At 52.7% G+C, this 23,555-nt stretch overlaps 8 protein-coding genes across 8 annotated transcripts; 3 read left to right on the top strand and 5 right to left on the bottom strand.

Moving 5' to 3' along the window:
* Positions 1–1,224: 1,224 nt before the first annotated feature.
* On the top strand, positions 1,225–2,758 carry B0T23DRAFT_73775 (uncharacterized protein). Its single transcript, XM_062841718.1, has 3 exons — positions 1,225–1,703; positions 1,759–1,844; positions 1,895–2,758. The coding sequence occupies exons 1-3, from the start codon at positions 1,420–1,422 to the stop codon at positions 2,740–2,742; spliced, it is 1,218 nt and encodes a 405-aa protein (XP_062695319.1). The 5' UTR covers positions 1,225–1,419; the 3' UTR covers positions 2,743–2,758.
* Positions 2,759–4,833: 2,075 nt separating this feature from the next.
* On the bottom strand, positions 4,834–6,000 carry B0T23DRAFT_310281 (CDP-diacylglycerol--inositol 3-phosphatidyltransferase; the record flags this gene model as incomplete). Its single annotated transcript, XM_062834579.1, has 4 exons — positions 4,834–4,983; positions 5,062–5,232; positions 5,386–5,762; positions 5,919–6,000. 4 exons carry the CDS (start codon positions 5,998–6,000, stop codon positions 4,834–4,836), a joined length of 780 nt encoding a protein of 259 aa, XP_062695318.1.
* Positions 6,001–6,934: 934 nt separating this feature from the next.
* B0T23DRAFT_373363 (fibronectin-binding protein A N-terminus-domain-containing protein) lies at positions 6,935–10,555 on the bottom strand. The gene has a single exon (XM_062836792.1). It carries the CDS (start codon positions 10,429–10,431, stop codon positions 7,141–7,143), a length of 3,291 nt encoding a protein of 1,096 aa, XP_062695317.1. The 5' UTR covers positions 10,432–10,555; the 3' UTR covers positions 6,935–7,140.
* A 263-nt stretch (positions 10,556–10,818) lies between these two features.
* B0T23DRAFT_310011 (uncharacterized protein) lies at positions 10,819–11,220 on the bottom strand (the record flags this gene model as incomplete). Its single annotated transcript, XM_062834558.1, has 2 exons — positions 10,819–11,023; positions 11,087–11,220. The coding sequence occupies 2 exons, from the start codon at positions 11,218–11,220 to the stop codon at positions 10,819–10,821; spliced, it is 339 nt and encodes a 112-aa protein (XP_062695316.1).
* Positions 11,198–12,489, bottom strand: B0T23DRAFT_73708 (uncharacterized protein). Its single transcript, XM_062841717.1, has 3 exons — positions 12,077–12,489; positions 11,695–11,809; positions 11,198–11,630 (listed from the first exon to the last, which is right to left on the bottom strand). Exons 1-3 carry the CDS (start codon positions 12,370–12,372, stop codon positions 11,355–11,357), a joined length of 687 nt encoding a protein of 228 aa, XP_062695315.1. The 5' UTR covers positions 12,373–12,489; the 3' UTR covers positions 11,198–11,354.
* A 2,708-nt stretch (positions 12,490–15,197) lies between these two features.
* B0T23DRAFT_73669 (uncharacterized protein) lies at positions 15,198–16,195 on the bottom strand. Its single transcript, XM_062841716.1, has 2 exons — positions 15,581–16,195; positions 15,198–15,506 (listed from the first exon to the last, which is right to left on the bottom strand). Exons 1-2 carry the CDS (start codon positions 15,974–15,976, stop codon positions 15,420–15,422), a joined length of 483 nt encoding a protein of 160 aa, XP_062695314.1. The 5' UTR covers positions 15,977–16,195; the 3' UTR covers positions 15,198–15,419.
* Positions 16,196–16,831: 636 nt separating this feature from the next.
* B0T23DRAFT_73526 (translation protein SH3-like protein) lies at positions 16,832–17,891 on the top strand. The gene is made up of 2 exons (XM_062841715.1): positions 16,832–16,990; positions 17,109–17,891. Exons 1-2 carry the CDS (start codon positions 16,969–16,971, stop codon positions 17,615–17,617), a joined length of 531 nt encoding a protein of 176 aa, XP_062695313.1. The 5' UTR covers positions 16,832–16,968; the 3' UTR covers positions 17,618–17,891.
* Positions 17,892–18,721: 830 nt separating this feature from the next.
* B0T23DRAFT_310218 (peptidase C1B, bleomycin hydrolase) lies at positions 18,722–20,308 on the top strand (the record flags this gene model as incomplete). Its single annotated transcript, XM_062834574.1, has 2 exons — positions 18,722–18,921; positions 18,994–20,308. 2 exons carry the CDS (start codon positions 18,722–18,724, stop codon positions 20,306–20,308), a joined length of 1,515 nt encoding a protein of 504 aa, XP_062695312.1.
* Between the last annotated feature and the right edge of the window lie 3,247 nt (positions 20,309–23,555).

The raw sequence follows: 23,555 nt of genomic DNA, 5'->3' as shown, positions 1-23,555 counted from the left end.
CAATACAGAATTGATGCGCAGGGCATTCGGGTATCAGTTGTTATAGACAAATATCCGTACCTTTTGTTGTGTCAATACTGCATGTCCCTGGTAGATATGTGGGGAACTCCTTGCCCAGGTAGAAGCGGGTTGTGCTGGCACGGATAGGGACGGGAAGAGAGTGAAGAGAGGTCAAAGTTGAAGTTTAGGTACTGTAGTGTTGTTGCAGTCTCTCGGCCCGGCATGGCATTGAACTTCTTTGCCTTGGGAGTGGAGCGGGTGCGCGCTAGCGCCTCGCTAGCGCTTCATCCCGAGACGCCAAATGCTGGATCGCCCTCTACCGGCTCGTGTGATTGGCTAAAGGCAAGACAATTATTAGGACCCTCGTCGCTTCTGGCACGCAAGTCGCTTCATCAACCTCTCTTCCACTGCATACTCTCGAGCCTCTTTGCTTTTCTCCCCAAACACTCGTCAATGTTACTCCGAGTCCGTCATTTGCAACTGAAATGATTCGTTCGAAAGCGTCGATAGCATTTACTCTCTGCGTTACGGGCTTCATTTGAGATGCACATCCACTTTCCTGCCTGCTGTGAACGGCCATCGTGGACTCGTATTGGGCTGTAGAGATCTCAATCAAGCGCGATATCTGGCGTCAATCACCACGGAATCCTCGGTCCTTTTGGGGAGAGGCTTTTACGCCAAGTGCAAGACCCCATGGGGTATATCCTAGAGCTATCCATGGATGTCTATGCAGTCAGTTTGACCTTTGGCAGCCCCTTTCCATGCTACATTTCACTCTACTGCTACCTCCTTTGACAAGTTCGGCGCAGACGCCCTCTTCTTGCGATACCCTTGTATCACGTTTGAGATCGTGGAGACACACAACCCCCAAACCCCTCTCCGTCCGTTCCGACCTCCTGCTGCTCGATCCAGGATGCGATTTAGTACTGGTTCCACGGTCAGAGAACGGCTATAGAGAAAGCTCGGTTGAGAGACCGGGGGAGGGTTACACAAGACAGATTCCTACCCTGGCCGGCACCCTGTCGTAGTCTCGTGGAACAAACTTCTTGGCTAGCCAGGAAATAAGAAACGATGACCATGGGTTGGTGCCTCAGCATGCCCAGCTTTCTATATTACATCTCCCTCTCTCCCTTCTCTTCCTTTGCACGCTCTATTTTTGCTTGTTGTGGTGGTAGCGTGTTTCTTTCATTCGTTCCTTTTCGACGCACGTTGTATATACCCAATTAGCCGACACCGGGTGTCAGTTAATCCTTCTCTTCTTGCAGTCAGCTTTGATATTACGGTCTGGAACCATTTTTGACGCTTTACGTCTTACGCTTTACTTCGACTCCCGTACGCTCCAGGTGCCTGGTTATATCATCCCGCATATCCTTACCGAATCCGAGATTTCGCGGCGAAGCTTCAATATCAACTATCAACATGCTGATGAAGACTGCTTTTACTGCCCTCTTGGGCTTGGCCATGGTCACCGACGCAGCCATTGTTCCCAACACCGACTTCTCGTCACTCGAGCAAAGGCAGAACCGTAACGGTAGATTTGGTGGAAACCGCAACCAGGGTGGGAATACGGGAAACAATGCCAACAAGGGAGGCAATAACCAACAAGCTAATACCTGTCTGGCTCCGGGTGCCATTCAGACGGGTTCTGCATCGACGGGTCAGAGCGGTGCTGGGGCGGCAGATGGCCAGGTCAACTCCAAGACGTGCGTTAAAGGCAATATCATGAATTCTGCGATGTTCTCACTGACTTTGCAACAGCGACAAAGCCAACTTCATCAATTTCTGTAATGGCCAGACCTTGACGAACGGTCAACAAATTAAGACTGGTTCCTGCAACGGCATTCGTACGTGGACTATCTAGAGACATATCAAGACACCCACTAACAGTTTGCAGCCATGGGCAAAATTCCTTCCACCGACCGGATGATTTCCGCCGTTATCCTCAACCCCAAGAACAACGACAATATCCAGGCCAGCAAGACCTTCACCATCCAGGTCAAGTTGAATAACATTGCGCTGGGTTCTTTTACCAACGCTACCAGCACTTATTACTCAGCTCCTCAGGACGTCGACGGCTCTGGTAGGGTTATTGGTCACACCCACGTCACGGTTCAGAACACGGGGAACACATTGAACCCCACAGAGCCGCTCGATGCTCGACAGTTCGCCTTCTTCAAGGGCATTAATGATGCCGGCAACGGAGCTGGTACTCTGTCGACCGACGTGACGGGAGGTCTCCCCGCGGGCAACTATCGTATCTGTACCATGACCTCGGCATCCAACCATCAGCCTGTTCTTATGCCTGTTGCGCAGAGAGGTGCCCAGGATGATTGCCGGTACTTTACCGTTTCCAACAACGGCGGCGGCGGCGGCGGCGGCGGCGGCAACAACAACAACAACAACAACGGTGGCAACAACGCCAATAAGAACAACAACAGCAACAACAAGAACGCGGGTAGCAACAATACTGGCGGCCGGAATAGGAACTCGGGCAAAAACGTCGCCACTAGCCAAGCCATCGCCGGCATATCCGCCCCGGCCGTCACCAACACAGGCAACTCTCAGCGTCCCTTCGCCGTCAACGGAGCGACCTTTGTCAACAAGGCCGCCGCCGTCCAGCGCGCCTGCGCAATCCAGAATAACGCTTGCGCGGATGCCGTCAACCGTGGCAAGGCGTCCGGTGTCACGCTTCAGCAGTGTAACGCTCAAGAAACTGCTTGCAGGGCTGCTGGTGGTGCTTGATTGCTTTCAAGCAAGGGGACCTACGGGCCAAGCTACATCACCGAAGCGAAGCAAAGTTTGAAGCTCGGCTTTGTGGGTATTACGATCGTGACAAGGGTCCGTTGATTGCTCTTAAACACCGTGTTGTTGAGTTTTTTTTGAGAGGGGAGGGGGGGGACCGGGAGTTCAAGTTTCGTGTATGATATATAAACGATGGTTACTACTTTCACATAACCTTTTTTTTTTTTGCAGGCGCATCTGAGGGTAAGAGATGGATGCATCATATTCATTTTCTATGTCTACTGTTTGTGGACTCGTATATCTCTCCCCGTGTCAGTGAAGAAAACTACTTACCCAAAGAGGGGAGTTATACAAAAAATGACCTATTCCATTAATATCGGCAGCACCTTCCTCTTACCCAACCCTACACACTCCCTCCCCGTCCGATCAGCAAAGGTCGCACCCGTCACATAACAAAGACCTGAACCAAACTTATTTGGCTTTTCAGATTCGGGTTCGGATCTAGCCTCTTCCGCCTCCATATCCACGGGGAAGTGTTACACCTGTCGTCTCATGTTCTTCGAACCCCTGGGCCTGTGCTTCGAACCCACGGCACCCGACCCCTCCTCGTGATGCAATACGCCCAATGGCAGGCACGCACTGAAATCGGTCCGTTGGTTGAAAGTGGAAGGCACCAGTGATCGGCCTTTGAACAACTTTGTCTCACTCTCTAGGAACCACCTGGGAGTCGGTGGCAGGGCATCCTGAATGGAAGGTGCGGTTGTGACTTCTGGAGAACTTCTGTAGAAGGAGCCGAAAGGGGGACGGGAAGCCCCTGAGTGCGCGCAAGGGCCTCTTCGGTTGGGGTTTCCCTCGAAGCTGATGCTCCTCAAGAACAAGACGGAGGAAACCGAATGGCATAGCCTAGTAGAAGTAGGTTTCTTCGTTCTACAAGGTTACGTCTGGTTCGGTTTCGGTTCCTGGGTTGTCTTGTGCTCCTTTGTGATAAGCAAGGATTTATATGCAACTCGTCGCGAGGTGTTCCCTTGTAGTGACGGATCTGATGAGGTCATACCTACACCTTGCTTAATCCCTTCACACGACAAGACTGGCGGCTTCGATTACATCTTCTTCTACGTAGCCATAAATGTTATCCCGGGATAACTTCGGTTCCTACAGGCAAAACAAACGGGGCACTGGCTGAATACAGTACCTAGGCAAGACCACTTCGCCTCAAAACTCACGTTCCCATCCAACAACAAGAGGACCATATGTAGAATACTCGTTACGGGAAGGGGAGAACTAGATGAGTGGAGGTAATTGAAATCATAGAAACAACTGATCAAAAGCTTTTTGAACGAAAAAAAGAAACTCCATTACGTAAATAACCTCCAACCAGCCAACCATCTATCCTATGCCAGCCATACCACCCACCCAACTAAGCCGAACCATGACATCCATCCACCCATATCACACCTCAGATCATACCAAACCAGACTAGCCCATACAAACAGACAAACAAGCTCAAAGACATCTAAAATATGTTCGTGTTTGTCTTCAACAACTCTTTCCCTTCCTTCGGATACATGTCGTCCATCCATCCATCCATCCATCCATCCATCCATCCATCCATCCATCCATCCATACCTATCATGCAACTAACTTGACTGACCGATTCCGTCGCTTAGCCAACTGAATCCCACTGTCAACATGAACAGCAACACTTCCGTACCATACCAACCAATCTAACACTGCCTGATCATAATAACCCTTTTCCTTGTTCCAATTACAACAAATGTATAAGGCCCCTTTTGCCCCACCCATGAAAAGACCAGACTGCCAAAGGTTTCAGTATTTTGTCTCTTATACCTTTAGGAGCCGGCCGACAAGAAGTTTGACATGGATGTGGACTAGGCTTAGGAAGAAGAAAGTCAAATAAGAAAAGTCGAAGTTGACTTTTCTCTAACCGCCTCTCATCTCTGTCCCCTCCCTCCTCTCTCGAAGACCATACGAGCCGGAAGAAATTCGGATTCGGGCAAAGAGGAAGAGGTACCACGAAAGAGCTACCCGGAGATGTCACATAGAGAGAGAGAGAGAGAGAGAAACGACAATTTAACGGGTCTTCTTGCGCTCCCTTCTGGCCTCCAGGTCACCCTCCGCTAGCCACCTACTGGCCTTGACAAGCTGGACGACATTGATGATTTGCTTGAGCATCATGACGGGGAAAGAGACAATGGCGATGATCCAAGGGACGGTGGAGTCCTGAGACGGGAGGTGGAAAGATTAGTCATCTGTCAAGCTACCTGGATTTCTTAGTTGAAGTGGAGAGTAGTGGCTTACCATTTTGTTGGCACGCGCCAGCTCGAGAGCAGCGGCGCTGTAGGGGTTGGCCTGCTTGATCTGGGGAACCTGCTCCAAGAGGCCAGGAGAGAGAAGCGGGCTCGAGAAGGAGAGCAGGTAGAGGGCAATGAAGAAGACCTCGTTGAGGGCGCAACACAGGAAAAGGACCGTCTGTGATATTGGGCAGGTCACCTGATGTCAGCTACCACTTCCATCTTTCTCCTTAACAAAAAAAAAAAAAAAAAAAAAAAAAAAAAAAAAAAAAAAAAAAAAAAAAAAAAAAAAAAAAAAAAAAGCTTCGAGAGGGTATGGACAATGACGCACCCTATTGGTATAGTAGAGGTTGAGAATGAAGCTCCTCGACTTGTCGACGTTCTTGTGACTCTCATCCGAGCCGCCCATGGCCAGAGTCGCGTACATATGCATGTAGTGGCTGGCCATGTCGAGGGCGATCAGGCCCTGGAAGACGATGGACCACCGGGGGAAGGCGGAGGCGAGGAAGACGAGCAGGCAGGCCGTCGTGCAGCGGTCCGTGACCATGTCGAGCACAGCGCCGAAGCGGGTGGACTGGTCAAGGTAGCGAGCAGCATAGCCGTCGAGGGCGTCGAGAAGACACGAGATGCTGTAGAGTAGCGAGCATGTTCGGGGGTGGAGGGGCATGTAGTAGAGTGAGGCTACAGCAAGGATGATACGGGAGTAACCTGTAAGTGGTGGGCCAGACCCTGTTAGCAAGCCATTCACGATCTAATTATGTCTGGGATTTACACAAGCGCAAGGCGCATGGAGAGAAAGAAAGGCCCGCGGCCGCGTAGGAAGTGGAAGCGGTGCGGTGGAAGCATGGATTCGCAAAATCGTACCGATCAAGTTTGGCACAAATAGGTAGATGTTCTCCCGTGGCTCAGCATCCTTTCCACGGCTGACCTTCTCGGTGGCCGGCATGGTTTCTGTTGTATGGGTTCCTGGGCTGAACACCAGGAAACACACTGCGCAATGATTTGAAGTTGTAGTAGCAAGACTACTGTAGAGCTGCAGCTTGCTTGGCCGGTTGGTTTATCGAGCTCGGCGCAGTCAATTAAACGGGTGTCCGAAGGTTCCGCTTCTTGCAAGTGTCAAGTAGAGAAACGAAAAGGTCGAAAACCGGGAATTCGGTGAATTAAAGAGTTATCGGGGGCCAGTTGTTCAAGTTGGCAGTAGCTTGCATATGCTTGGTGCGGAAAATCGGCGGACAGGGGGTTGTTGTGTGGACGAGATGAAGCGACTAGAGAAAGGAGGGAAGATAGGGGGAAAAGGTAAAGTTCTGACTGGTGTAAAGTGAGGCAGCTGCTGGTATTCACAAGAATAAAACTATCGTAAGCTGAGGTGAGGCAGTGAACAGCGTGGTCAGGAAAAGAGTCGGGTTCGGGTTCCAGTTGCGGTGCGTTGCAGGCCGAAATTCTGGATTCTGGAAGCGGGCTTGCTGGGGTGGATGATGATGATGATGATGGATGGATGGATGGATAGGTGCCCCTGGATGAGGCTGCTGGAGCGGACTGGAGCGGCCGACTGGAGCCCTCGGGCTTTTGATTACCCTCCGGAACCGCCGTCGGCACGGCGCCCATCCTACTACTTGCCTTGCCGCTTCTGCCCGCTGTTTTGCTCGGTCACGGCGCCGAAAATCTGCCCTCAGCTAAGACGTCAGTGCAGTGGTCTGTGCTCGCACACGTACATAGCGGTTGGGGCCTGCATTGCGTTTGCTTGGCAAGAGGCGTTCGTGTTCTCCTTTAGTTACCATTTACCTTGGTACCCTTGAGATTCTGCAGTCTTCCTGATCTGCTGTCACAACGGGTTGTGATGAGGCTATTCCCGTCACCACGGCGCTGGTACTCGGCCGAGATTCGTAATGTCAAACATTATTCTGTTATCAAAGCTTACGCTGAACTAGCTCATACATACATTGCCGTCTCCATTGTCAATACCTGGCGTGGAACACTTGATGATGAGCTCCGAGACCGTTTACCATGCGTCTGCTTTGATAGCTTCGCTGGACTCTAATGTCTGTTATAGAAAAAATGCCTTTCGCTTCTCCAACGAGTTTCAAGACTATTTCTTCTTGCCCTTCCCTCCCTTACCACTTCCGCCTTTGCCACTACCTCCGCCCTTACCACCACCCTTCCCAGACCCTCCTCCACTCGAACTGCCAGCAAGGCCACCAGACTGCATCACAGTGACCTTTCCGACGGGCACACAGTTGAAAGCCTCTTCAACCTTGAGTCCCTTGATAAGCTCCATCTCTCTCGGCCAAATCTTCTCCGGATCCGACGACGACTCGTCGATCCAGCCCTTCTTGCCGCTCGCCAACCTCCACCGCTCAACGATCTCTTTAACTGCCTTACCCTTTTTCGTATTTCCGGGCTGTAGCTTCGTCTTGTACTTGAACTTGTTCAGAGCACTCCATGGCGCACAGATCGGCACCACTTCCAGGATCTCATCGCCCGCAAGCGGGTTACCCACAAGCGTCTCGAGTGGCGCCATCTCCATCGCCATCTCGGACTCGTCCAGAGGCATGTCCTCGCCTTCCTCCATCATGAGACGACGGACCTCTTCGTGCTCGGCGATCTCTTTCTTGACACGCTCCTGTTGTTGACGGCGGCGCTCGCGAGCGGCAGCAGCCTCGGCTTCTGCCTTGGCTTTAGCCGCGGCTTCGGCTTCGGCCTTCTGACGGGCAGCCTTGACACCCATCAGCTCTTCCATAAGGGCGCGGTCCTCCTCGTCTTGGTCCTTGTACTTGGCCGCAATCTTCTTTTGCTTGCCGCGCTGGCCACGCTTGGCGGGCGCCTTCTTCGCAGACTGTTGCTTTTGAGGGGCGGTTGATGACGAGGGAGTGCCGGTCTTGGCTGCAGGTGATGGCTGGTTTGACTTTTCCTCCTCATCGTTCTCCTCCTCCTCCTCCTCTTCATTTTGTGTTGCAGCAGGTTCCAGTTCCGCCGGCGACTTGATGCTCTCATCGGGACTGCTCACGGATTCCTCCTTGATAATTTCAAGGTCTGCAAGCTCCTCCGTTGGAGGTTCTGTGCCTTGGGTAGCATCGCTTTCCACAGAACCGACTTGTCCAGATCGCTGCGAGTGCAGGGGGTTAGCTCTTTCCTTCTGGTCTGCGGCATCCTCGTCATCGTCATCACTCTCAGACTCTTCACCGGCCACTGGCTTTTGCTCGTGCGGGCTCTCTGCACGTTCTGACAGGGCATCCAGAGAGTCAGCGCGACCTTTTGTCTTGCCTTCTACAAAATCATAGACCCTATGGCGAGTATGCTTGGACTTGCTGTCCTCGGATACCCTGAAGAGTAGACCGAAGCCAAGCGTCAGTAGCGCCGGAGGCAGGAGGTTGCGCTTCCCTCTGACCATGAACGATCCTACCGGGAGGTATTCACCAGCGGGTGCGCTTTTCGACACCTGGTCGGCATTGACCCACCAGGCCCCCATGCCAGCCTTGGAGTCCCAAGCACTAGAGCAGCATACCGACAAATTGCCAGCCTGAGCAAGCGTCGACGGCGGAATTGGTGCATCAGGTGTCTTTGGGTTGTTCTTGATGATAACGCTTGCAGCTCCGTGAACATCGGCGTGGACGTAAACGTCACCCTTCCTCAGATACCGCTTGTATAGCATCTCGTTCTGTTGAGCATCACGGCCTCCGAGAACGAGATAACCGTCTGAGGAAATAAACCAGGTGAATTTCTCGAACCACATTTGCTTCCTGATGGGTTGGAGGACTGGTTTTTCTTGCTTGAGACCCTTTCTGAGATCTTCGGCGATCTTCTGCTCGGCATTTTTCAGGGCGATAACCGACTGCTGGACCGTTTTTTGCGCCTTGTCAGCAGCTGTTCGCTTCTGGTCGTAATATTCTCTGGCGTTGTTCCAAACGCTAAGTGTCAGGTTGATGTCGACCTCAAGGCGTTTGACTGGCGCCTTGTCCTTGGTGGTTTCTGCCCCGTCGGCATCGTCTTCAGAATCGCTGTAATCGAACTCATCATCCTCTTTGTCTTGGTCGCCCTCGTCCTCTTCTTCCACGCCTTCTCCTAGCAGTAATGTGATGGTGTTCTCCTTCAGCTTCATCGGCAACTTGATAATTTCTGCAACGGGGTTACCCTGCTTCTGCTCCTTTTCAATCAGTTTCGTGATGTCAACCCAATCCATGCCCTCCTGTAGCAGGCCGTTCACGGCATCCATGGCTTCCTGGACACGTTCGATATTGGCTTGAATGGTCGCCGCCTTGCGGTAGTTTAGCATCTCCATCTCTTGTAGCCCTTCTATTCGCTTAGCTTGGTCCACACGGGCAGCTTCGAGCTTCCTCTTGGCAGCTGCTTCACGCTCGCTGAGCTTGGACTCTAGCCTTTGTCCCTCGAGGGATGAGAAAAATTCATCGACTGTTTTGTTGTAGCCGACGAACGGCAAGATACGATATGCCTTGTCATCCTCGAACTGCTTGGGCAGGAACGGTTGGAAATCCTCGTAGAGGAGGGTCTTTGCTTTTTCGGCTGGTGGCGCATCGACGTCCAACTCTGTATCCTCAAACCCGGACCTAGGCTTGGCGATGATGTAACCATTGGAAACGGAGGAATCGGTGACCTCGTCAAGAATTTCTCGTGCTTGCTGGAGGGTGTCGAATAGCTTGTCTAGGAGGGAATCATCATCCAGGATTTCGGCAGGCTTGGTGGCTGGGTCGAAGCTGGCGAGGCGGAAGACATGCTCGACGAGAATGGGCGGTAGCTCCGTGATGGTGGTCGCAAGGCCCCTTCGTAGCTCGTCGGCGCCCTTTTTCTTGATCTTCTTACCGGCAGCCTGATCAGCGGCTGCCTTTTGGACTGTGCTCTGCAGCGCATCCCTCAGACGCTCCTTGGTCAGGGCAGGAACACCTCCAAAGTTCTGTCTGTTTTCGAGCGTGTAGGTCAGACCAATGCGCTGGGGTTCCTGGCCTTCGCCCTCGGGAACATTTCGGAGCAGAGCCAAGATCTTGAGGTCGGAATCGGTAAGGATAATGTTGCCGCTAGCAAAGAATTCGAGGTAAAGTCGAAAGGCACCATCGCTGAACTGGAACTCGATGATGCGATCGGTACCAATTTGCGAGACAGAGGTACAACGCCGGGTCTTGAGGTATTTGCGAAGCCTGGCGACGAATTGGCTGGGTGCCGGCGAAGCGGTGCGCACGAAGTCAGTCAAATGGCAGCGGAAACCGGATTCGATCAGGAGCTGCTGCCTGTTGTCGGGTTTGGCGAACTTGAGGAGGAGGATCTTGGAGTTGAGGTCGTAGATGTTGGCCAGGCGCAGCGACACCAGAGCTTCCGAGAGCTCGTGGGCCACCACCCTGACGTCGAGAGAGGAGAATCGCTGCTTCATGGAGGCTAATAATGGCCTTTGTGATCACCGACTTTGAGCTCAATTCGGGCCGTAACGATATCAATAACGGGGTGATGGTAAGGTCGGGTTTTCTCTGAATCGCTTCGGCCGTCCAAAACAATGCAACAAGATGTCATGGCGGGGTGGTGGGGTATCTGGGTACACTACTTTTGCTGGGCAAACAGTCACTTGCCGAGCGCCTTACGTCAGCACGACCAGTCCGTCCAAGCCCTTCCACTTTCATCGAGGTGGGAGGTAGCAACGAATATAGTGGGCCAATCATAGTGACCGCTGCTCGTTGTTCGTTCTGTAGGTGTTGGGTTCAAGCCGGCACCATCATGATCCTGCCCTCAAGGAAATACACAACACGGAGACGGAGGAGCAAAGTCAGACCTCAGCCGGAGGAGACTCGTCTGCCCCTCTCGGCAGGGTACGGCGACGTTGGTAGTCACGAAAGCATTGATATGTGAGCGCAAAGGCAAAGGCACCGGCCACCATGCCTACGATGATGGAGAAGGCAATGCGGTTTTGCCAATGCATCCTGAGGTTTTCCTCTTCAGAGCAGTCGTGCTTCATGGATGCGATGCTCGTTCTGGACTGGGTGGGTAAATAGTGGCATGAAGGCAGAGGAAGAGGAAGCTGTGGGCGCTCTCACTTCATTTCATCTGAAACTACGTTGTCGCCAACTACGATGTCGCCATTCCAAATCGCGGCGTTGCGCATCACAGATTGTACATAGGTGAGGAATTCTTCAACATCTCCACGAGTCCGGTACACCGAGATAGCCATCGATGGTTAGACGATCAACTCGGGAGTACTTTGCTCGTTGGTCGGTTTGGCTGAAAGTCCAGCCTCAAGGCTCGATTCCATCAGATGTTCATCTCATCTACGAAGTCGCAAATGTCTGTTGGTTCAATCGTTTCCTACACGGGCTCACTCACTGTCACAGTGGGACACACTCGGTCCAACACAACAAACAAGCATTGTCTGGCCCGGGCGGGACTACCCGGAGACACAGGGTGAAACGCTGTCGAACAGCCCTGGACGGCCCGTCTGAGATCCGGGTCGAGTCGACTCGACACATGACTTAGGTATTCTAGGCTGTTTACTGCCTGCCCACAGAAAGAAGACACACAGAGACGTGGCTTGGAAGGGGAGAGAGGCGAGCCCATCGTGGAGATCGCCAGCCGCCGGAACCGCTGCTCTAGTTTCATGAACATCAGCGGCTGGCTTGCTTGGCTAGAGAGGACGGATTGTTGCTACACTACACTGCAGAGTGCCATCTGGCCAGCATGCTGCTGATCTGTGGCTCCTGTGGATAGATACACCGAAAGTTGTCTCGTCGTCGCGATCACAATGCGTTGGTGTTGTCGGTGCTCTGTAGTGTGTTAGCAGGTGGGACGTCCACGAACACTTTTACCCACTCGACCACCGCCGATGTGGTCCTAGGCTGTGCATGCGCTAGCCAGCAGCATCGCCAGCTGTTCACTTGTTCCTGGCAGCAGCACGCAGCAGCAGGGCAAATGTAATGTAGGGGACGAGCGGCACGGGACGGGGACTGCAAGGGGCGAAGGAAAATCAGTGCCGTGACGTGACGTGCGCAAGGCCCGCAGCTACTACGACAACAGCGTACACTGCTACGTACACGGACGTATCGCATAGAGCCTCCGAACCAAGAAAACTCGCGGGATATGTGCGCCGTCTGGGTGGGAAAAAGTGGTGCGGCGTCCTCCTGTCATTTCCCCTTTGCCATCTTCCTCCACCACACATTGCGTATCCCGAGATCCGGTCCTCCGAGGCCGTGTTGCGAACATCGTATCCAGCGGCAGACGTCCAAGAACAGTTGCTTCTGCCGAACTTCCACTCCGTCAAAGGCTTCGACACGTGTAGATCGGAACGGAACCGCTCTCCTCCATCCCGTCGGTAAGGCTCTGTGGACATGTGCCACCAACTATCACCAGGAAAGGGAAGGGAAGGGAATGGAAGAGGAGGGGACTGGCGTGTTATCCCCAATCTGAGCTAGCGTCAGGAACGCGTTACAACGTGCTGATCCAGAACCACAAAACCGACGCAAAACCGAGGCGTCAGACGGCAGAAAGGAGAACGCTGCCGTTACTACGCTATGAACACCGTGGCCGCCGGGTCCAATCAGATCTGCCGCCCAATCCCAGACACACATCGATCGACCGGTTTCATTTTAACAAAAGCCCGTATGTAAACTGGGTTGCCTGATGACGGATGTTGCCAACATCCCACGTTCACGGCGCCATTTGTCAGACAGTAAACACGTTGGCTGGTGGAACAGACTCCTCCGCGACTAGGTAAAGCCGCGACGAGACCGACAACACGCGGCGAGGCCGTTTCCCGCTATTCATCGGCCTACCACTGGCTTGAGTGCTTGGGTAGGCGGTTATCCACATGAGAGACCAAGCGCTTCATGGAGGGCTGAATCTCTTAAACAGCCCAATGGAAACGTCCCATGGTTACCTCATGCGCTTGCTACACTTTTCCCTTCGCGACAATAACCGCAGAGGACAACACTGGAAACATGAATGAGAGAGAGGCTGGGAAAGGGGTCGAGACTTTTGTCGGAAACGCCAACTGATACCCACAGCTTCCATTGATCCACCACTCAGGTCTTCGGCTTCTAGCCTGCAGCTCTACTGCAGGTCGCTGCTAGGGTATCGCTGAAGGGATCGAAATCGCTGCTCATCATTTCCCAGCCACCGATTATGGAGCTGAACCACGCCTCGTGTTGCAGCAAACCCGAGGTCTTTCTGTGGTCCCCGACTGGCTTCTCTGTCTCTCTGTTTGTTTGGTGGCGATGGTGTTAGTTATGATGGTGGTGATGATGAAGGAATGAATGGCTGGTCCGACCTTGCGGCCTGTCGTCGTGACGACAGCCATGCCCTTCCCCATGTCTTCACTCTCCATCTCTTCCCCTCGCTCCCCTCCTTGACCTGGGGGGCTTCCCAACCGACATGAGTGGCGTGCAGATGCAGCGCTGAGTAGTGGACCAGCCGAGCCACTGTTGCGGTCCGTTGCCTGTCACGATTGGAAAGGAATGAGAGCACCATTGGCATCCAATCTGCCTACCCATGACAGCCTCTGGGCGACTATTGAAGGCTGGACCTGTCTATGTACACTACAGGCTTTACACAGCCGTCGCACAATTTCTGGAACAGGTCCTGTCCTGGCGTTTCATCTAGCTGGTCTCAGCAGTTAGCTGACTGCCAGAACCTGATGACGGCTTCAGCGGAGCTGCTGAAAAAGCAAGCGACAACCTCGGGAAAACTGGCGGTATATGACTGCGAGAACTGGGTACGAGCACGGATCCGTCGTTATTTAGATTGCGAGTGGTTGGCACTTGGCGAGAGGTAACAAGTCATGCTCGCCGATCGAATGGGTCGGCCGCGACGTTTGATCGAATCGAAGGCGATGTGATGCTTGCCTGCTCCGCTCAGGTTCAGCTCATCTCGAGCTCCCATCGTGGTCTCCGGGGAGCTTGAACCTAAGCTCGATTGGGTCTCGGGCCTCGCTGGCCGTAGCTGGCTGATCCCAGAACGAGATTGGCGAGGGGGTTGGGGACTTGCTGGGGACTCGCTGGGGAACGGGTACCGGGCGGCCGAGCAAACAGAGACGAATCAGGAGGCAATCGTGGCCGATGGCGTGGGGATCAATACGGACCCTTGGCAACGCACTAAGCCCCTTTTGCTTTCGATAAACAAGCTGTTCCCCACACCATATGTGCGTAAACAGATGAACAGCAGAACCGCCGCGGCGCCGCAAACCCGTCAGAACGGGCAAAAAAGAATAGGAAAAATGGTGGATATTCGCACAGCCGGGACCTGGAAATCCCACAATTCCTCCTGTCCATCCCATCTCCAAACCTTTTATCAACCCGTCAGTACCTACCACTGCCCGGACATCACCATTTGACCGTCCACTCTTCTGGCCACTGGGCATTTGTTTCGGCAGCCTACACTGGCTTGATACTGGATCAGTGGGTGCTGTGGAATGGTTATGGTTCCTTTCAGAGGCTCTCGCTGCTATGAGATCCACGCGATCCGCGTAGCTGAAGCCTGGGGTTGAGTGAGGTTTATCCCCCAGGGGCAGTTCTACCTAGCTTTGGCAGAAAATGAAGCTCTCTCGCCAGCGAATCTGTCTTGTCACACACCGCTCGCCAGCGATCCCATTGGAGGACCCCCCCTCTGGAGTGTTAGACCCCCCCATCTCCATCTCCCCAAGAAACTCTCCCGCACTTCAGATGCACATCGCCGTCGTCGACGCCCACGCGGGGCTCAGCGAGCCTCCGTCTCCCTCCGTATCGCCCTGTTTTGCTTGTGATTCTCCCTACAAGGCCGGGCCAACCACCTCCCACAATCGGTAACGGTGGTCCCGTAATTCCCCCAGACGCACACTCCGCTCATTATTTGAACCGGCCTTGCTCGTGGTAGCTTTGGCAGTCTTGATCTTCTCCTTACCATCTTCCCCAGTCAGCATCCGGCCACTCACAATCAACCACAACAACTTCGGAATCCCCATCCTTTTCTATACCCTCTTCGCAGAGGAATCGACTGAATCCGAGTCCAAGAAGACGGGTCGCACAGTGACCGCCTTCTTCACCTACGTCAATCGACTTCTTTTCATAGAGAAGCCAGAGTCATTCTTTTCATCAATCTTTCGTATATCGAAAGGTTGATAGGAAAGACTGCCTCTTGCGCCGTAGAAAACCGCCAAACTGGATTTTGAGGCCCGTGTCCCCGTCCCTTTCAGCATCTTCCCGGCTACGTACCGGGAACCTGAAAAGGGCATTCAAACTCATACGCACGTTCACGAGAAGGTTGAGGTCAAGGTCACCAAGCCGGCTCATGGTGCTCACCATGACCACGGCCATGAGGACCACCATCATGCCCCCGTCCCTCCGGCTGTCCATGAGCTTCAGCCTCCCCGTGTAGAGCAGCGCATTGTCGAGGAGGAGATCCACATCACCCGTGAGGAGGAGGTTCACAAGGAAGATCACCACAAGGAGCATCACCACCACCACCGCCCTGCCAGCGCCCACTCGCATCGCTCTCACCATTCGCATCACTCTCACAAGCCTCACTCACCCCATATCCCTCACCTTCATCTTCACAAGAACGAGGGCCACCACCACCATCACCACCACCACCACCACGACGAGGAGGAGGACCACAAGGAGCACAAGCACCACCTCATTGACCACCTCACTGACAAGCTCCCCCACATCCACCGCGCTCACTCGGCCAGGGACGAGGAACACCACCACAAGGACCACAAGCACCACCTCATTGACAAGGTTCACCGTCCTCACTCCCACCACTCTTCCCACCACGATATCGTCGAGGTGCACAAGACGGAGCATATCCATACCCACAACCATGGCCACGGCGGCTCCCACGGCTCTCATGGCTCCCATGGCTCCCACGTTGGTCCGGTGATCGTTCCCGAGCCCAAGCACAACGACCACCACCACGCGCCGCACTATCCTCTGGAGCCTCAGGAGCACCATTCGCACACTCATGTGCACTCGCACACCAGGTGAGTTGATTGTTTTTTTTTTCTTGCGTTCTTTTATTTTTTTTTTATCCTAGTGCAAGATCCGTTTTTACGTTCCACATCCCGTTACCGTTCCATCCTTTCCTTCCAGCCTCCGTTTCGAAACCGGACTCGCTTTTCAGGCAGGGCCCAGGTGGGATTGCTGGCGTGTGTCTGCTTCCGCGGTGGTAACATTGAGCTGCAAACCAGTCCAGCTGGTAGACCCCTGGTAGAAGCGGCTGGGTCTCGCGCGAATGCGTTGCAAAATGGCTAGCTGGAGCGGTCTAGGGGCTGGCGAGCTCGTAAACCAGCTGCTGAGCTTGCTTTTTTGCTTCACCGCTCATGGTTAGGCGCGGCAGACCCCCCTAGCCTCTTAAACATTCCCCTTTTTGTATTAGCTCCATGGTCCACTTACGATCAAGGGATGGAGCGGGAAAAATACTGTACCAAGTCCCCTTTTCGGGTCCCAGCCCTCTCAAAGCCCTCTCATATCTGCTCGTCTCTACTGTTCTCTACGCCTATATCTAACCAGCAAATCCCTCCAGTGGTCACAACTTTTCTGAACCATCCTTCGAAAAGCCTCATCATCACCACTCCTCTTCTCATCATCAACAATCCTCCGACAGCGCCAGCGCTATCGACATTGCTGAGCATCAATACCGGTCCAAGTTCCAGCCCGCCTACCACAACGAAGGTCACGTAGTCGGTTCCACCGTCGACGTCGCTAGCTACCGTCCCAGCCACAAGGAGTCCACCCACGTCGACGACACTACTGTCGACTTCCCTGCACTCCCTGCACCCCCTAGATCCACTTCTTACAAGGAGAAGATCGTTGTCGACGAGACTACCGTCGACTTCCCCACCTACCGTCCGGCTCATAAGAAGGCACCCAGCCTCTACAGCGAGTCCACTGTCGACATCCAAGAAAACGAACTTTCTCTAGTCAAAGTTTCCAACAACAACAACACATCTTCCAAAATGGGCTACTACGACGACGACGGTAAGCACCCATCATCCATCATCCATCCCCATTCTTCATCCTTCCTTCAGACACTTTGACTCGTCTGTCTGTCTGTCTTCTCAAAACAATAAGCTGACCATGTCTTCCTCCAATACAGCTCACGGCCACGTTGAGGCTGATGCTCAGCCCCGTGCCACCACCGGCACTGGCACCGGCTCTGCTTCCCAGACTGTCACCATTCCCTGCCACCACATCCGCCTCGGCGATATCCTCATCCTCCAGGGCCGCCCTTGCCAGGTCATCCGCATCTCCACCTCCGCTGCCACTGGCCAGCACCGTTACCTCGGTGTCGACCTCTTCACCAAGCAGCTCCATGAGGAGTCCAGCTTCGTCTCCAACCCTGCCCCCAGCGTCGTCGTCCAGACCATGCTCGGCCCCGTCTTCAAGCAGTACCGCGTTCTCGACATGCAGGATGGCTCCATCGTCGCCATGACCGAGACTGGCGATGTCAAGCAGAACCTCCCCGTCATTGACCAGAGCTCTCTCTGGAACCGTCTCCAGAAGGCTTTCGAGTCTGGCCGCGGCTCCGTCCGTGTCCTCGTCGTCTCCGACCACGGTCGCGAGATGGCCGTCGACATGAAGGTCGTCCACGGTTCCCGCCTCTAAATCGGGGGTTCCGTCATCCGTTCAATAATATGACTTTCCCCCTTCCTGGAATCGGACACACGACACACGGTTGGGTTAATAAGGGCTGCTTGGATGTTATGATATGGTCTCTCTGATACTGGGTCTGATTTTTTGCGCGCGTCTAGAAGATGGGTTGGATAATTTGTACTGGTAGTATGCTCCCTCCCCATCCATGTATATGAAAAGTGTAATGGAAGGAGTCGTCAGTAATACAACCTTAAAAAAACCCGCTCCGTCTTGTTCCAATTGATTGTGTGTGAACAGCAATTGAATAAAAGTGACTGCTTTCTTCTGATGCTAAAGGTCAGTTCACATCTTGTTCATGGCTTGATCTCGCTTGAGGTGTCGAACAAACATGGTGCATCAGACTAGCGACGTCCTCGACTTCTGATTGGTAGAACTCGAAGATCATCGTCCTAGCCAATCGTGTCTTGTCTCCTTTCTGTAAGTCGAACTGTTGATGTACTAGTCAACAAGAGTCAATACACGCCAACCAATAAGAGAGCTAATCCACGTCAACGAATAGGAGAGCCAAAAGTCTTGATGGTGCGTGGTAGCCGGGGATGAAGCTGAGTGGTGTCCGGTCAGCCTGTGTCTCCGGTCATCTCATGCTGAACAGTCTTGAAGGACAAGACAAATAGATCGAGGCAACCACCAGGAAAGAAAATGATTCGCCCCTTCGGATAGTGGGAGAAGGATTGCTGTGCCGCACGACTGCAAGTTGGACGCGGGTCATTGATAAGCAGCCCCTCACGGCATGCGACACTACTTACGAGTTCGAACCACCTTCTCAATGAGGAGAAGCCTTGACCTCTTTCTCCAAGTACCCCCGCGTTCGAAAGGGTGAGAGTGGCAGGAGTGGTACGGGCCTCGGGCTATCAAGGGACTCAGTCCGTGCCAACACCGGATGACTGTCATACAAATCGGATCCCGTATCTTTTGCATGACTTTCCAGCTCCCTTTCCAGCTCCCGTCTTTGCATCATCAACCCAAGCTGAGATCCAATGGTGACGATTTGGAGTTTGAACTCGATCAACACACCAAGATAAACAGTATTACTAGAGCTCATCAGCCACGGACATTATGGGTGTCTCGCAGTCCAAGTTGCCCTTTGAAGAGAAAGCCATTATCACCACGGACGATGAATACGTCCATGTTGAGAATGGGCTCATAGGTGAGAAGGGTACGATCACAGGCATCGCCAAAAGCCGTACGCCAGAAGGTCTCTCCTTCTCAACAGTCTCGAAATGGGAGGGAACACTTCTGGAAGACCCCAAGAACAGGTAGGATAGTACTCTCAGACGTCCTCAACTAAGTAAGATCAAGCTTACCTACTGATACCTTGCGCTCGCTAGATTGGCCCTGTCCGCCCTGAGCGCCGCCAACCCCCGCGATGTCCTCCTTTCACGCGCAGTCAAAATCGCGGAACAGCAGGTATTTAACATCAAGATCCCGTTCGAAGGGGGTCCCATCACCAACCAGCGGCAAAGCGGGCGCTGCTGGCTCTTCGCTAGCACCAACGTCTTCCGCGTGGCCCTGATGCAAAAGTACAACCTCGACCAGTTCGAGCTCTCGCAAGCCTACCTTTTCTTCTGGGACAAGCTCGAGAAGAGCAACTGGTTTCTGGAGCAGATTATCTCCACGGCCGACCAAGACCTCGACTCACGTCTCGTGCAGCGCTTACTTCACGAGCCCCTCAGCGACGGCGGCCAGTGGGACATGGTCTATAATCTCGTTGACAAGTACGGCCTCGTCCCGCAGACGTTGTACCCGGACTCCTTCAACGCCAGCTCTAGCAGCGTCATCAACAGCATCATCTTCACCAAGCTGCGCGAATACGCCCTTGTCCTGCGCAAGCTCCTCTCCTCCTCCTCCACCAACCCCGGCACGGCCACCCAGCAAACCCTCAGCAACACAAAGGCCAAAATGATGAAAGAAATCCACGCCATTCTCACCCTCACCCTTGGCCCTCCTCCCTCCGCCACCGGCGAATTCACCTGGTCCTTCGTCGACCGCTCCGGCAAGGCGCGCACTGTCCGCTCCACACCCAAAGCCTTTGCTCAGGACATCTACTCGCCCAAATTTCGTCTTACCTCGTCGACCATCAGCCGCATGGTCTCCCTCGTGCACGACCCGCGCCACCCACCTCTTACTCTCATGACAGTCGACCGCCTCGGTAACGTCGTCGGCGGGCGCAACATCACGTACATCAACGTGGACATGGCCACGCTCAAGTCCGCGTGTGTGAGCATGCTTAGGGCCGGGTATCCCGTCTTCTTCGGTAGTGACGTGGGCAAGTTCAGCGATCGCGTAGCGGGGGTGATGGATCTAGATTTGATTGATTACGAGCTGGGGTTTAACGTGTCGTTGTTGGGCGCTGATAAGGCGAGTAGACTGCGGACAGGCGAGAGTCTGATGACGCATGCGATGGTGTTGACGGCTGTGCATCTAGATGAGGAGACCAACAAAACGGTTAGGTGGCGGGTGCAGAACTCGTGGGGGACGGGGGTGGGCGAGGAGGGGTGGTTTGTGATGAGTGATGGATGGATGGATGAGTTTGTGTATCAGGCGGTGGTGGATGTGGATATTTTGAGTAAGGAGGTGAAAGATGTGTTGAAGCAGGAACCGGTGGTGTTGCCGTTGTGGGATCCTATGGGGTCTTTGGCTTGAGTTTAGCCGGGTGCTAACTGGTGATGTGTGTGAGATGTCATGGGAGCTGATGATTTTGACGAATGTCACGCCATGACTGATGGATCTTGAAGCTGGGAGTTTTACTCGGACAGATGAGCAAGGTAGTGAAATTGACTAGCGACGATCATCAAACAGTCCAGTTTCAAGTTACTGCGTTTCGTTTCTATATCTCTTTGTAACGTTCGTAGAACCGTACTCTTTATTAACACAGAGCAGCCACTTAATCGCTCCTGCCTCCCCTTAATCCCACGGCAGGATTTCTGCTTGGACTATATAAGCCCCAAGTTCAGAAATTTCCAATAGCCAAGAGGGTAGGTGTGGTGGTAGCCAAGAAGAGAAATCGTCAATAATCCAATTAGGTATGTAGCTGGCCTCGCTCGCGTTCAACTCTGTATATGTATATTTTAGCACTCATGTACCTTTCAAATAAATTCGGAAGCGCAGTACCATGTCGTAGGCATACCGATTCCACTAGATATCCATGCAGGACATGCAGATGTCGGCGAAGACAAAAGAGGGTAGTATATCAGAGATGAGAATCAAAATGGTGGGAGCTTGTTTCGACGGTTAACCGTCGTGTGAATGGGGCGAATGAGCGGCTGTTCGCTTTCGTTGCACATTTTAATTGTCTACCTTCTTTTGCGGCAAACGGGACGAGCGAATTCAATTAGGCCAGACTGAGGTGGTGTGCTCGAACCGTGGTTGTTGTGTCTTTATCAATTTTCTTTTCTACCCTTCTTTCATTGTGTCTTTCTTCCTCTCGGTTAATTTTGCCTTTGTCAAATATATGGGATGGACCTCGCTACTTCCTCACATTCCATCAAACCACAACCAAATGCCTATCAACCAACATCTTGAATTCCTAAAGTGATCATCGTTACCACGCCGTAGTCGTGCCTCTTGTCAGCCTCATTTCTACCAAGCTACCCATCACCACTGGTGCCAGCTCACTCAGATCAGCTGTGGCAGATCTTGACAAAGGAACCACGGACGTTGCCGTTGATATATCGCGACGCGATGATTGGGCAAGTAGCTGTCTACGGAACAGTGAGAAGTTGTACGGCAGGTTGCTTGCAGATTAATCACGGTGATCTGAATCTAATCTTTATTCGACTTGCCCAAAACTGCTCGGGCTCTAGCCCTAAGTGGTGACTGAGCGAATGCAAAGCCTGTTTTCCCCCGTTTTCTTCCTCTTCTTGAACGCTTTTCCAACATTCCATGCAGATGGTTGCCGAAATGAAAGGAAAACCAACTTTAAGGGTGAATTTTGACTTCCTTTAGGGGCGTCGGAGGCCCATTTCACTGCAGTGAGCCTGTGTCATCCGGTAGTCTTCATGAATGATGAGAGGTTTGATAAACAATCAACATCTCCATCACACCTCAAACTTCGGTGTCTCTGATACGTGCGAAGCTTTCGAGCAGTTTACGTGAGCTCACACTTTAGGCAACGACGACTACTCATGTAAAGTCTGATATTACAGTCCAGGCTCAAAGTCTTGGACGACTGCCAGGCTCAACGCCCGAAGCGGACCTCTACAGGCAGATGAGAAGGTGTCTTGCTCATCCTCGTGAAAAAAAAGATCCATAAGTCAATGAGCGGATCAGATAAGAGAAAAGACTGAATTCTTCTTGCAAATAGCCGGCTTATTGCAGTGTAGAGAAAGCATATGCCTCCCTAGGACACCCCGGTACGTCGATACCTGCATAAGCGCATTCAGGGCTTCATACAGTCCGATGGCTGTTCACAACCGAGTTACACAGCGCTCGTTGAACATCCAGATCATCATTCGGGGATCATGGAAGATGGTAGGTCGCCAATTTTTTCAGCGTAGGTACATGATAGCGAGTCATGTCTCAGTCTCACGTGGTGTAAGTGTATTCCGGCATGGGCAACTTATCGACCTTATATTCAGTCCCTGTCGACATATGAACAACTTCCAAGGTATGCCATCACATATGACGGAGAACAAGGCAATCATCACCAACAGACGCCAACACGAGGATGTGAATCTTCAGGAAAAATCCAAAATAAAGCCAACATTGATACAGACCGTGAATCGGCTCATCTCCACTCAAACATCGCTTCGATATAAGTCGCGTGTCTGAAGAGCAGGACATCGTCGGAACGGATGCATGTGTTACCCCACTCGGGATACTTTGTGAAAATGTCACGTTGGACTCGGTTGCCGGCTGTTTGAATAGATCCTTCTTTGTTCCGGGCAAGGGCCAGATCAAGGTTATTGGGGATCATGGCGTGGTTGGGTTTAAATGGATGGCTGCCCAATGCCTCACGTAAATGACATGACATCCCTTCGAGAAACCTGAATCTCATATGCCATTTCTGTACCTCAGTGTCCACTCAACGCGAGCACCGGATGGGAAACAGGAATGTCGAGGCCTACCCTGTGTACACCTCATGCTTATACACCCCATAGGAGGAAAAAGAAAGAAAAAAGAAAAAAAGAAAAAGAACTAAAGAAGGTGGTCGTGGAGAGTTCTGAGGGTCACGAGATGACCGGTATCTTGGAACTTGCTCGCTTGCTCAAGTGCATGCAAGGAATGCCCGGAAGGGGAGGGTAACTGAAGTTGTTGGAGGAAGGAGGTTGTGACGGCTGTGTTGTTCATACAGGCTCAATGTGGCGGAAGGGAGATCGGGGGCGAAAAAGAAGCTTTGGATAAATGGAGGTTATGAATGGTGTCTGTCCAGTGTGAAGAGAAGCTCGTGTACCATGCGGTACACCAAAACCGATGAGAGATGATGTCGCGACCCACCGAAACTCGAGAAATGGCAACGTATAAATGACCCGTTAACACAAGGGAACTCCCTGGAGGATGGAGGGACGAAAAGTGTAGATATGCATCATGGCGAGCAAGCCATCATGGTGCGACGCCATCACATATCGGTATTGATGGGGCTCGAAATGACCAATCCAGGTTGTACTTGGCGAATTGGGAATTTGATGTTTGTCCGGATCGAAGTGCTGTGTGACAAGCAGAAGTGTGAAGGAGATAGCTGACGAAGCAGGTTGAGAAGACACTGCAGTTGGTGGTTTTCGAAAAAAGAGACGGCTCGATTCGGAAGTTGGGAGCTGGACGTCATTTTTCCCTGTTTCTTCACCTTGACGACCAATTATGTACCTTGTAGAAAGTGGGTCCTTGTTTGTTAGTGCCATGGCCCGTCCGCCCACATCGCTGCTGGCAATCACTAATCACTATCACCACCAAC

Source organism: Neurospora hispaniola (assembly GCF_033458365.1).
Source record: "Neurospora hispaniola strain FGSC 10403 chromosome Unknown B0T23scaffold_2, whole genome shotgun sequence".
In the NCBI taxonomy this organism is placed as follows: Eukaryota; Fungi; Ascomycota; class Sordariomycetes; order Sordariales; family Sordariaceae; genus Neurospora; species Neurospora hispaniola.
Note: the sequence above shows the minus strand (reverse complement) of the source record. Positions and strands in the feature narration are given on the sequence as shown.

What these genes read in the sequence shown, in the direction of transcription:
- B0T23DRAFT_73775 (XM_062841718.1), top strand. Translation starts at nt 1,420, where the DNA reads ATGCTGATGAAGACTGCTTTTACTGCCCTCTTGGGCTTGGCCATGGTC. An exon ending in GGCCAGGTCAACTCCAAGAC is followed by an intron (nt 1,704 to 1,758) that starts GTGCGTTAAAGG and finishes ACTTTGCAACAG; the next exon opens with CGACAAAGCCAACTTCATCA. An exon ending in TGGTTCCTGCAACGGCATTC is followed by an intron (nt 1,845 to 1,894) that starts GTACGTGGACTA and finishes AACAGTTTGCAG; the next exon opens with CCATGGGCAAAATTCCTTCC.
- B0T23DRAFT_373363 (XM_062836792.1), bottom strand. Translation starts at nt 10,431, where the DNA reads ATGAAGCAGCGATTCTCCTCTCTCGACGTCAGGGTGGTGGCCCACGAG.
- B0T23DRAFT_73708 (XM_062841717.1), bottom strand. Translation starts at nt 12,372, where the DNA reads ATGTCCACAGAGCCTTACCGACGGGATGGAGGAGAGCGGTTCCGTTCC. An exon ending in GCTCTATGCGATACGTCCGT is followed by an intron (nt 11,810 to 12,076) that starts GTACGTAGCAGT and finishes AACACACTACAG; the next exon opens with AGCACCGACAACACCAACGC. An exon ending in ATGGCACTCTGCAGTGTAGT is followed by an intron (nt 11,631 to 11,694) that starts GTAGCAACAATC and finishes AAACTAGAGCAG; the next exon opens with CGGTTCCGGCGGCTGGCGAT.
- B0T23DRAFT_73669 (XM_062841716.1), bottom strand. Translation starts at nt 15,976, where the DNA reads ATGAGTGTGCGAATGGTGCTCCTGAGGCTCCAGAGGATAGTGCGGCGC. An exon ending in TGGTGGTGATGGTGGTGGTG is followed by an intron (nt 15,507 to 15,580) that starts GCCCTCGTTCTT and finishes GCGAATGGTGAG; the next exon opens with AGCGATGCGAGTGGGCGCTG.
- B0T23DRAFT_73526 (XM_062841715.1), top strand. Translation starts at nt 16,969, where the DNA reads ATGGGCTACTACGACGACGACG. An exon ending in GGGCTACTACGACGACGACG is followed by an intron (nt 16,991 to 17,108) that starts GTAAGCACCCAT and finishes CCTCCAATACAG; the next exon opens with CTCACGGCCACGTTGAGGCT.